The following is a 13,426-nucleotide window of genomic DNA, read 5'->3' as shown; positions in this document are numbered from 1 at the left end:
CTTGAGGGCTAAGTGGTCATTCTAGGACCTGTATTTCAGCACTGAACAAGGCACAGGATCATGTCAACTCTTCATTATCATTATAATCATGCTCAGAGAACTTCAATCAGAGAAAAATGTTTTCTTGAGCCATGTCATCATCCATCCCCTACTGACTCCATTTCTTTTATCAAATCATTTGTTTATCTCTCCCCACTATTACATAGTCATTAGCAAAAATGACAAAAAATAACAGAATGGAATTGGATCTGTCAACTCTTTGCTTTAGTTTTTCCATCATCAGCACATTGGGACAGGTTTTTGAATGGGCCTGCCTGTGCCGAGTGGCTCCAGAGAGAGCAGACAAGCCCAACCCTGGAGGAACAGCTACTTCCTCTGAGTCCCACACTACATCATTACCCATGGTGCAGCTCATCCTCTCCTCTTCTCTCCTCTCCAATCAAATGACAGGCATTGAGACTCAAGTGCCTTAGGGATTGTATAATTACCCTTGACACATAAAGGACTTTTCTCTCCCAAACCCAAACGGACGGAGAGCTTATTAAAACTTCAGAGGGCTGCAGAGTGCAGACAGTCTGCCGGGTTGTTATTGTTGTTATTGGTTATTGTGGCCATTGTGGGTCCTGTCAGTGACTGTGTCTAAACCCACAGAGAGAGGGTTTAGAACATGTTCCATTACATGCCATTGGATGTGGCTCTTCCTGTCATATTCATATGGTTCAGACATGGAGATTTAACTGTTCTAGACATTGGGAGAGAGGTGTCAGGAACCACTGTGAGATTCATTACTCTCTTCAATGGATACCTACATTGGGGTGCTTACTTATAGAGTCCGTACCTTCTTGTAAATTATAAAATTGTCCTATACCATGTTATATGGGCTGTCAGAGAAACACATACCTTTCTATAAACTATCATGTTGGGAGAGTCCTCAGGATCGGTTGTCCCCACACCCTGTTGTCCCAGGTCTCTGGATGCCTCCGCCATGCCTGCTGTGTCCTAGGCTCAGGAGGCTGCATGGGCATAGAGAGACAGAAAGCAGAGGGGAGTAAGAGGAGAGGACCAACATCACTGTCAAAAATGATTCATCATACTGTATATATTCATTTGTTCAGGTTGCCCAAATAGACCATTTTTGATAGTTCCTCACAGCAATGCTTTCACTTGGTTCAGATATATTTGAAGAGTTTCATTCCAAAACACTGTATATCCATTTTCAGAAATGTTGGTAAATTAGCTTTTGTTTTACAGAGAAACAAGTAGTACTGCTAGGTTTTACACAGTCAAATGTGACAAATAACATTTTTATAAAGAAATATTAAAATCATACATTATATATATTTGTTTTTATATAATTCAATATAGTCATATGAGATCTGTATGTAAAACATTTGACATTTTTTTCATTGACAACAGCTCTCAAAATACAGCACGGTAACAAAGCCTTAGCAGTAATGCAGCACAGTGAAGTGAAAATGAACTAGCTAACTAAAGCCAAGAAAAATGTCAAGCCTGTAAGTCCAAGTGGCAGAATTCCCTTGCAACAATAATATATAATCGGGCATTGCACAGCCTTCCACTGATTAGCTATAGATACTCAATGGTGTTCAGGACATGAATGAGTCAGAAACTGTAAATAGGAATGATAATAGGTAGATAGTGTGGTAGATAGTGTGTTGTGCATATCAGCGCTGACTTTGCTGATAACTGCTTTATTGAGGAAAAATGTTCTTATTACAACTGTGATATGTAGTTGTCTCACCTAGCTGTCTTAAGATTAAGACTGTAAGTCGTTCTGGATAAGAACGTCTGCTAAATGACTAAAATGTAAATGTACATGTAGGTGATGTGCAATAAGCATATCGCTGAATACACTAGGCCACTATAGTTAAAACCTTGACCATCTGCACGGCTAAGACACCATTAGCCACACAGTGTGCTTCACCTTAGATCAGACTTGCCAGTCCTGTGTACTCTCATGATGTAAGGATTCAAATTCTACCGTAAGCGATTATACATGACCTCCATTCAATATCCATCCCACTACAGCTCTCTCTCTCTCCCTCCCTCTCTACAGGATGATTCATTCTGTTTAACTAATGATTTTCATAACTTCACAAGGCTACAATCGTATCCACCTCCAGTTGAGTTGTAGTGTGCATCAGATTGGTATAAGCATTTGTAATCATCCATCAGGCAGCGAAAAAGAGAGGATTACATCATTTGACACATTCATAATTTTGGAGTAGCCCTACATAGAACAGACAGAGAGGATAAAGCTTCCAGGAACAGTTTTATATATATAAAAGCCTTATCATACGCCTAACTGGGCTTTTCATTTGAATAAGTATTTGTGTTCCACTACCGGAAAGTCTCATAGGTTATTGTGGTTTATCTGAAGGGAGGATACACTGTGTGTAAGACACACTACATTCTGAAACAGCAGGGCGCATGCTTTACAAAATGACATGAAATGAAATGTTCATACAGGGCATGAATCAGTAAAACAACATTTTGTCTGAGAGCAGCCACTGGTGAGTGTGTTTCAGTACAATTACATAATTGTGTCTTGAAGTGTGGCCACTTGCTGCATTGTAATCCACAACAAACCGACTATAATGGTGAGAGAATCGGATTGAGATTGAATACCTTCAATAGGCGACTAGCTGCACAGCACTAGACACACAAGTTTGTGTTGAGTATCTCATAGTAATGATTTCAACTGTTGAGCACACAGAGATCATTATGCTATGGAGCAGGAGGCAGTAATCATGCACATGATGGTACTATCAAGCCCCTTCTGATCCAGTGTTGTTATTGCCACCATGATGATGGATAGAGGAGCTGTCTGCAGCCCACATTGATTAGCAGAATGTCTAAGTAACCAGGAGTTCATAAACTACGTTAACATCATATCATTTGATCAATTTCTCCTACTATTTGACAGTCTGTATGAATTATATGACATCTGCAAGCATGCAAATCTAACCTCACAGAACACCAGTCCCTTAGATGTCTGTGTTAGAGTTAACCGGATGGAACACAGGCACTGACATACAGACACTGACATCTCCATGCTCACAGACAGAGACAGCCCCAGAACCACAACAAGTAGATCAGCACACCGCTGGACAATATATCAAATAACTCCTGCATTCCCTCAAAAACAAACCGATTAACAAACCATTGACACTCACCATCTAATCCTATAGCCTCAACAGGAGACTCTGAGCTGTGGGGAAGAGTTGATGTACAACAGGCACAAAACAGACATGCAGTTGATCATGCACAGCCAATCCTCCTCACCCACACCAGCCTGCCAATACAATGCTCCTGACATCTCCCAACTAATGAAGCATTCATTCATTACCTTAGCAACAAAATAATGCCTTGTCCACTGCTCCCTGTTTTGCTGTCCTTATCAACAAGCAGCAGACAGGTTCATGATATAATTGGCAGGGGGGGAGAAAAAAATAAAAAAAAGAGGGGATGAAAGCAGTGGAGCCGCGAGAGGGAGAGAGAGCGAGCAGCTGGTTGGTCACTGCAGTATTCCTCTATTCCTCCTCTTCTCCAGTCCTCTGTCTGCCATGGGAGGGAGCCCGGAGTGGAGCGGAGCAGTCAGAGAGATCCTCGCCTCGAAAGTGTGCTCCTCTCTTCCTGTGTGTGTGTGTATCTGTGTGTGTGAGGGAGAGAGAATTAGAGAGGCAGATCGAGTTGGGAAAGGGGGAGGGACGGAGGAAGAGAAGATGAAGTGAAAAAGAGAGGGAGGAGAGAAAGACAGAGAACAGAGAAAGCCTGAGTGAGAGAATGGTTGAGAGAGAAGAGATGAGATGGAGTGAGAGAGCTTTGGATGCTGGGGAGCAGAGAGAGCGGTACACACTGCAGCAGCGCCCACTGATGCTGAAAGTAAGAATCATTCCATTAAGAGGACACTGAAATTGTAATAAAGGCCAAGTTACACTTTGACTGTACAGAGTGAATGTGAAATAAGCTCTTAGAGGAATATAGATGGAGAGATAATGGACAGAATTAAATGTATAGGTTGTTAATCCACATTTTCATTAACATTTAATTGAAAGCCCATATTCTATACAAGACCACACATAAATGAATGTACAAGTCAAAGGCTACCGGTTTTTAAACGGTCTGATCTAAGACTTCCGCCACTTAATGAACTGACATGTATCCTGCACTGTAGTTATTCATCAACATGCTATCAAAACATGTTCCAATTGAAAATGTGCTTGTCCAGGATGGCAAAAGACTGCCCTCCATCCCACCCCATCCCCCTCTCTCACACTCTCTTCTCCTCTCTCCAGGACCATTCAAGCTTAAATAGTGAACCAAAACAGTCAAAGCATTTTTTTAATCCTATAAATTAGATCCAAAAGTCCCCCGAGGAATATTCTCACAGAAATACATTGCATGGCCAATTTGTGAATGCATGCACACACGTACACACACACAAATACTTTTCACAGAAGCAGTTAACGGGTTACATATATGAATACAAACAGTACTTGTATTGCAGCTTTTATCCTCACTCCGTGTGTGTGTGTGTGTGTGTGTGTGTGTGTGTGTGTGTGTGTGTGTGTGTGTGTGTGTGTGTGTGTGTGTGTGCCCACCCCCATCTCTTTCAGCACACTGGACAGCGTGTTCTAGGCTGGGTTTGGTGGTCTACTCTAATTCTGCCTGTCGTTCCTCTCTAACTATCACGACACAAGGTGAGACCCAGATGCAGACACAGGAGGCAGATGGTTTGAGCTCTGGTATTTATTATAATCCGAGGGATAGACAAAAGGCAGGTCGGGGACAGGCAAGCGTTCATAGCCAGGGAAGAGTCCAAAACGGTACAGGGCGGCAGGCAGGCTCGAGGTCAGGGGCAGGCTGAGGGGTCAGGCAGGAGGGCTCAGAGTCAGGACAGGCAAGGGTCAAAACCAGGAGGACGAGAGAAAGAGAGACAGGGAAAACCAGGAGCTGAGTGAAAACTGCTGGTTGACTTGGCAAAGAAGACAAACTGGCACAGACAGGCCAGAAAACACAGGTATAAATACCCAGGGGATAAGTGGGGAAGATGGGCGACACCTGGAGGGGGGTGGAGACAAGCACAAGGACAGGTGAAACAGATCAGGGTGTGACACTAACACGTTCCCTTTGTAGCCAAGAACTCCATATGCTGACTGAAACCAACGACACATCTGAACTTTGAAACATTAAGCATACATTCTGCTTCTATCAGATAAACCTCCGTCAAAGAGAGCATTTCTACTTTAGATACAATTCAGATCATCAGAAAGAAATCTGAATGTGTGAAAACAAGCTCACAGACACAAGCAAACCGGTCAGGTAATCAGTGCTGTTGTATGTTGGTGAAATAGTCATGTCAGACTGCAAGTGGCATGCCTATTATTAACTGTAGAAGGAAAAGCAAACCCAGAGGGCTTACATTGCACATTCTCATATAGTACTGGTAACCAAATACTATTACCACTCCCACCCCCGTTGGGGCTGAGATGTAATGACAATAACCTTAATTAAACTTTGTGACCAGCTGGCAAGTGTCTTCACTGACATTATCAACCTCTCCTTGACCCAGTCTGTAATAACTACATGTTTCAAGCAGACCACCATAGTCCCTGTGCCCAAGAACCCCAAGCTGTCTAAATTCTTATCGCTCCTTAGCACTCACGTCTGTAGCCATGAAATGTTTTGAAAGGCTGGTCATGGCTCACATCAACACCATCATCCCGGACACCCTGGACCCACACCAATTCCCATACCGCCCCAACAGATCCACAGGTGATGCAATCGCTATTGCACTCCACACTGCCCTTTCCCACATGGACAAGAGGAACACCTATGTGAGAATACTTGCTGCTCAATGACTACAGCTCAGCGTTCAACACCATAGTGCCCTCATCACTCAGCTAAGGACTCTGGTACTGAACACCTCCCTCTCCAATTAGATCCTGGACTTCCTGCTGGGCCGTCCCCAGGTGGTGAGGGTAGGCAACAACACAGTCGCCATGCTGGCCCATGCTCAACACGGGGGCCTCTCAGGGGTGCTTAGTCCCCTCCTGTACTTCCTGTTCACCCAGGACTGCGTGGCCAAGCATGACTCAAACACCATCATTACGTTTGGTGACGACACAATGGTGGTAGGCCTGATCACCAACGACGATAAGACAGCTTATAGGGAGGAGGTCAGAGACCTGGCAGTCTGGTACCAGGACAACATCTCCCTCAACGTCAGCAAGACAAAGGAGCTGATCGAGCACACCCCCATCCACATCAATGGGGCTGTAGTGGAACAGGTTGAAAGCTTCATGGTCCACAAACACCAACACAGTCGCGAAAAGGGCACGAGAAGGTCTCGTCAGTCTCAGGAGACTGACATTTTTTGGCATGGGCGCTCAGATCCTCAAACAGTCCTACAGCTGCATCATTGAGAGCATCTTGACTGGCTGCATCACAGTTTGGTATGGCAACTGCTAGGCATCCGACGTCGCTACAAGGCGCTACAGTAGCGCGTACGGCCCAGTACATCACTGAGGCCGAGCTCCCTGCCATCCAGGACTTCTATACCAAGTAGTGTCAAAGGAAGGCCCTAAAAATTGTCAAAGGCTCCAGCCACCCAAGTCATAGACTGTTCTTTCTGCTACTGCACTGCAAGCGGTACCGATACACCAAGTCTGGAACCAACAGGACCCTGAACAGCTTTTACCCCCAAGCCATAAGGTGGCTAAATAGTTACTTAAATAGTTAACCAAATAGCTACCAGGACTATCTGCATTGACCCCTTTCGCACTCACTTGATTGACTCATCACACTCAGTGCAGCTGCTGTTTATTATCTGTCACTTTATTGACTCATCACACTCAGTGCAGCTGCTGTTTATTATCTGTCACTTTATTGTCTCATCACACTCAGTGCAGCTACTGTTTATTGTCTGTCACTTTATTGACTCATCACACTCAGTGCTGCTACTGTTTATTGTCTGTCACTTTATTGACTCATCACACTCAGTGCTGCTACTGTTTATTGTCTGTCACTTTATTGACTCATCACACTCAGTGCTGCTACTGTTTATTGTCTGTCACTTTATTGACTCATCACACTCAGTGCTGCTACTGTTTATTGTCTGTCACTTTATTGACTCATCACACTCAGTGCTGCTGCTGTTTATTGTCTGTCACTTTATTGTCTCATCACACTCAGTGCTGCTACTGTTTATTGTCTGTCACTTTATTGTCTCATCACACTCAATGCTGCTACTGTTTATTGTCTGTCACTTTATTGACTCATCACACTCAGTGCTGCTACTGTTTATTGTCTGTCACTTTATTCCTAGTAATATGTACATATCTGCCTCAATGACCTCGTACCCCTGCACATCCACTCGGTACTGGTAGCCTGTGTATATAGCCAAGTTATTGTTACGCGTTGTTGTATTTATTATTAATATTATATATATATATTTTAAGGGGAGGATCAGCTTAATATTGCGGAAAGATTGTTGCTTGCATAAATGTAATTGTCTGCATCATTTCAAATCCCCCATATATATATTTTTGTAAATATATCCATATACATGCACATATGCATACATATACACATATATACATACACATACCTATATAGACATACTTTTTTTTGATTATACCTTAATTATTCCCCGCAAACCCTACCGCCCTTCCCCCAATTGGCGTAAACTAATAAACCATAACACTTAGGCTTCTACCTTCAGTATATACATCTTATACACATTTTACAGACACAATCTATTTTACAATCGTTATATTTAGTTTGTTTTTAGTCCTTCCTCTATTTCTGATATCCATCCATTCTATTTGTAACTGTTATTTCACAACATTTCTGAATCTATATACATTTTACAGACCCCGTATGTTTTACATTGGTTATCTTGTTATTAGTTCCACCCTTCAGCTCCACTCAACCCCTCCCATCTATCTTTCAACACCATCCATTTTGGATTTCTATTTGCCATATATTTTTCAACTGTGCTGTGATTCATATTATTATTAATATATTATTATATTATTATATATTATTACGTGTTTTACTTTTCTATTATTTCTCTATTTTCTTTCTCTCTGCATTGTTGGGAATTAAGAATTTCCCTGTTAGTCGACACCACATTTACGAAGCATGTGACAAATAACACTGGATTTGATTTGTTGGAGTGCTTACAGTAAAACATAAACCACAGTAATATGGAAATATGATAATCCCCCACACTCCCATCATACAGTCTTGCATTATGGCCGTGACCTGTAAAACTGAAACATCTCCCACTTACAGTGCCTTCCAAAAGTATTCAGACCCCTTGACTTTTTCCAAAATTGTTTCCATTGATCATCCTTGAGATGTTTCTACAACTTGATTGGAGTCAACCTGTGGTAAATTCAATTGATTGGACATGATTTGGAAAGGAACACACCTTTCACATCTGTCTACATTTGATAGTGCATGTCAGAGCAAAAACCAACCCATGAGGTCGAAGGAATCGTCCGTAGAACTCCGATACAGGATTGTGACGAGGCACAGATCTGAGGAAGGGTAACAAACTATTTCTGCAGCATTGAAGATCCCCAAGAACACAGTGGCCTCCATCATTCTTAAATGGAAGACGTTTTGAACAACCAAGACTCTTCCCAGGGCTTTGGTCAGGGAGGTGACCAAGACCCCGGTGGTTCTGTGCTGTTAGCCAGCCTGCTAGTTTAGTGGAGTCTGCCACTAGCTCAGTCAGTGTAGCCAGCTCAGCTATCCCCATTGAGACCGTGCCTCGAGGTCGGGCAAAACTAAACATGGCGTTTTCGTCTTAGCAATCTCACTGGAATAAGACCTCCTACATTCCTGTCATTATTGAAAGAGATTGTGTTATCTCACATCTCAAAATAGGGCTACTTAATGTTAATCCCTCACTTCCAAGGCAGGTATAGTCAATGAACTAATCACTGATCATAATCTTGATGTGATTGGCCTGACTGAAACATGGTTTAAGCCTGATGAATTTACTGTGTTAAATGAGGCCTCACCTCCTGGTTACACTAGTGACCATATCCCCGCGCATCCCGCAAAGGCGGAGGTGTTGCTAACATTCACGATAGCGAATTTCAATTTACAAAAAAGAAAACGACTGCGTTTATCTTTTGAGCTTCTATTCATGTAATCTATGCAGCCTACTCAATCCCTTTTTATAGCTACTGTTTACAGGCCTCCTGGGCCGTATACAGCGTTCCTCACTGAGTTCCCCAAATTCCTATCAGACCTTATAGTCATGGAAGATAATATTCACATTTTTGGTGACTTTAATATTCACATGGAAAAGTCCACAGACCCACTCCAAAAGGCTTTCGGACCCATCATCGACTCAGTGGGTTTTGTCCAACATGTCTCCAGACCTACTCACTGCCACAGGACCTAGTTTTGTCCCGTGGAATACATGTTGTGGCTCTTAATGTTTTTCCTCATAATCCTGGACTATCAGACCACCATTTTATTATGTTTGCAATCACAACAAATAATCTGCTCAGACCCCAACCAAGGGTCATCAAAAGCTGTGCTATAAATTCTCGGACAATCGAAAGATTCCTAGATGCCCAGACTCCCTCCGCTTACCCAAGGATGTCAGAGTACAAAATCAGTTAACCACCTAACTGAGGAACTTAATTTAACCTTGAGTAAATCCCTAGATGCAGTCGCACCCCTAAAAACAAAAAACATTTGTCATAAGAAACTAGCTCTCTGGTATACAGAAAATTGGAACGGAAATGGCGTTACACCACACTGGAAGTCTTCCGACTAGCTTGGAAAGACAGTAACGTGCAGTACCGAAGAGCCCTTACTGCTGCTCAATCATCCTATTTTTCCAACTTCATTGAGGAAAATAAGAAAAATCCAAAACAATCCAACATTTTTGATACTGTCGCAAAGTTAACTAAAAAGCAACATTCCCCATGAGAGGATGGCTTTCACTTCAGCAGTGATGAATTCATGAACTTCTTTGAGGAAAAGATCATGATCATTAGAAAGCAAATTACAGACTCCTCTTTAAATCGGTGTATTCCTCCAAAGCTCCGTTGTCCTGAGTCTGCAGAACACTGCCAGGACCTAGGATCAAGGGAGACACAAGTTTTTTAATACTATATCTCTTGACACATTGATGAGATAATCATCTAAACCTTCAAGCTGCATACTGGAACCTATTCCAACTAAACTACTGAAAGCGCAGATTCCTGTGCTTGGCTCTCCTATGTTGAACATAATAAATGGCTCTCTATCTACCGGATGTGTACCAAACTCACTAAAAGTGGCAGTAATAAATCCTCTCCTGAAAAAGCCAAACCTTGACCCAGAAAATATAAAAAACTATCGGCCTATATTGAATCTTCCATTCCTCTCAAAGATGTTTCAAAAAGCTGTTGCGCAGCAACTCACTGTCTTCCTGAAGACAAACAATGTATACAAAATGCTTCAGTCTGGTTTTAGACCACATAATAGCACTGAGACTGCACTTGTGAAGTTGGTAAATGACCTGGCGTCAGACCGAGGCTCTGCATCTGTCCTCGTGCTCCTAGACCTTAGTGCTGCTTTTGATACCATCGATCACCACATTCTTTTGGAGAGATTGGAAACACAAATTGGTAAACACGGACAAGTTCCTGCCTGGTTTAGATCTTATCTGTCGGAAGGATATCAGTTTGTCTCTGTAGATGGTTTGTCCTCTGACAAATCATTTTGGTGGTCCTCAGTGCTCCGTTTTAGGACCACTACTGTTTTCACTATATATTTTACCTCTTGGTGATGTCATTCGGAAACATAATGTTAACTTTCACTGCTATGCGGACGACACACAGCTGCACATTTCAATGAAACATGGTGAAGCCCTAAAATTGCTCTACCTGGAAACCTGTGTTTCAGACATAAGGAAGTGGAATGCGGCAAATGTTCTACTTTAAACTCGGACAAAACAGAGATGCTAGTTCTATGTCCCAAGAAACAAAGAGATCTTCTGTTGAATCTGACAATTAAACATGATGGTTGTAAAGTCGTCTCAAATAAAACTGTGAAGGACCTCGGCATTACTCTGAACCCTGATCTCTCTTTTGACATATCAAGACTGTTTCAAAGACGGCTTTTTTTTCAATCTACGTAACATTGCAAAAATCAGAAACTTTCTGTCCAAAAATGATGCAGAAAAATTAACCCATGCTTTTGTCACTTGTAGGTTAGACTACTGCAATGCTCTACTTTCCGGCTATGCTGATAAAGCACGAAATAAACTTCTGTTAGTGCTAAACACAGCTGCTAGAATCTTGACTAGAACCAAAAAATGTGATAGCCTCTACACTGGCTTCCTGTTAAGGCTAGAGCTGATTTCAAGGTTTTACTGCTAACCTACAAAGCATTTCATGGGCTTGCTCCTACCTATCTTTCCGATTTGGTCCTGCCGTACATACCTACATGTATGCTATAGTCACAAGACGCAGACATCCTTACTGTCCCTAGAATTTCTAAGCAAACAGCTGGAGGCAGGGCTTTCTCCTATAGAGCTAAATTCTTATGGAGTGATCTGTCTATACATGTGAGAGACACAGACTCAGTCTCAACCTTTAAGTCTTTATTGAAAACTCATCTATTCAGTAGGTCCTATGATTGAGTGTAGTCTGGCCCAGGAGTGTGAAGGTAAACGGAAAGGCACTGGAGCAACGAACCACCCTTGCTGTCTCTGCCTGCCCGGTTCCCCTCTCTCCACTGGGATTCTCTGCCTCAAACCCTATTACAGGGGCTGCGTCACTGGTGCTCTTCCATGCAATCCCTAGGAGGGGTGCGCCACTTGAGTGGGTTGAGTCACTGACGTGATCTTCCTGGCAAAGTGGGTGGGGTTATATCCTGCCTGTTTGGCCCTGTCCAGGGGTATCGTCGGACGGGGCCATAGTGTCTCCTGACCCCTCCTGTCTCAGCCTCCAGTATTCATGCTGCAATAGTTTGTGTCGGGGGCTAGGGTCAGTCTGTTATATCTGGAGTATTTATCTTGTCTTATCCGGTGTCCTGAGTGAATTTAAGTATGCACTCTCTAATTCTCTCTCTCTCTTTTATTCTCTCTCCCTCAGAGGACCTGAGCCCTAGGACCATGCCTCAGGACTACCTGGCCTGATGACTCCTTGCTGTCCCCAGTCCACCTGGTTGTGCTGCTGCTCCAGTTTCAACTGTTCTGCCTGCGGCTATGGAACCCTGTTCACCTGGAAACCTGTTCACCGGAAGTGCTACCTCGTCCCAGACCTGCTGTTTTCAACTCTCTAGAGAGAGCAGGAGCGGTAGAGTGATCGGCTATGAAAAGCCAACTGACATTTACTCCTGAGGCCGCTGACCTGTTGCACCCGCTACAACCACTGTGATTATTATTATTTGACCCTGCTGGTCATCTATGAACATTTGAACATCTTGGCCATGTTCTGTTATAATCTCCACCCAACACAAGAAGAGGACTGGCCACCCCTCATAGCCTGGTTCCTCTCTAGGTTTCTTCCTAGGTTCCGGTCTTTCTAGGGAGTTTTTCCTAGCCACCGTGCTTCTACACCTGCATTGCTTGATGTTTGGGGTTTTAGGCTGGGTTTCTGTACAACACTTTGTGACATCAGCTGATGTAAGAAGGGCTATATAAATGCATTTAATTGAAATTTGATTGAATGGGAGAATCTCCCCAAATACAGGTGTGCCAAACTTGTAGCTTCATACCCCATGTATTCGCTGCCAAAGGTGCTTCAACAAAGTACTAATTAAAGGGTCTGAATACTTCTGTAAATGTGATATTTCATTTGTATTTTTTCAAACTTATTTTTGCTTTATCATTATGGGGTATTATGTGTAGATGAGGGGAAAAACTATTCAATTAATTCTAGAATAAGGCTGTAAAGTAACAAAATGTGGAAAAAGTACTTTCTGAAGGCACTGTACATCAGTCAAATGTACCATTAAGACGGGCTAGACTCGTGCATCATTTAATTAACATGATAAAAAGATCTCCAGCGAAATCCATCTGTTTCAGCTAGATATATTCGTTTTTGTAAGGGCTTCGTTTCACAAAAACATCTTTAGCATCCGGGTTGGCCTACAATATACTCGGTGGAAAGGGGAGACTCTCACGAACACAGTGGTGTACTCCTCTTTGTTCTACGACCCCCACAAGTGTCATGGGACTCATCTGAAGGGAACCCGGTACCGGTAAAAACAAATGAATTTGTGCCCCCCAAAACAAGGGTTAGATATGTGTCAACAATATATAAATCATTCCTGAGCTTTCTTATATCTCTTCGGTATACGACAGACACTGAAACACCTTATTCCTTATGATTTATGTTTTGACTGTCTGTTTTGCCATGAATGCTTATTCAATGTGTTT

The 13,426-nt window shown here is 42.7% G+C and overlaps 1 protein-coding gene across 2 annotated transcripts in view; it reads right to left on the bottom strand.

Moving 5' to 3' along the window:
• The window catches only part of LOC139383321 (regulator of G-protein signaling 6-like), a 57,724-nt gene extending 54,053 nt beyond the window's left edge, over positions 1–3,671 (bottom strand). Inside the window, exons 1-2 of one of the 2 annotated variants that reach the window (XM_071127810.1) lie at positions 3,371–3,671; positions 901–1,013 (exon numbers count right to left, since the gene is read on the bottom strand). In XM_071127810.1, coding sequence (XP_070983911.1) covers positions 901–987 — 87 coding nt within the window. In that variant the 5' untranslated portion in view covers positions 988–1,013; positions 3,371–3,671. The remainder of the gene's footprint in view (positions 1–900; positions 1,014–3,370) is intronic. The other variant, XM_071127811.1, reaches the window with a different exon arrangement.
• Positions 3,672–13,426: the final 9,755 nt, after the last annotated feature.

The sequence above is a fragment of the Oncorhynchus clarkii genome, chromosome 25 (genome assembly GCF_045791955.1).
Source record: "Oncorhynchus clarkii lewisi isolate Uvic-CL-2024 chromosome 25, UVic_Ocla_1.0, whole genome shotgun sequence".
Taxonomy (NCBI): Eukaryota; Metazoa; Chordata; class Actinopteri; order Salmoniformes; family Salmonidae; genus Oncorhynchus; species Oncorhynchus clarkii.
The sequence above is the reverse complement of the archived record's forward strand: the minus strand, read 5'-3'. Positions and strand labels throughout refer to the sequence as shown.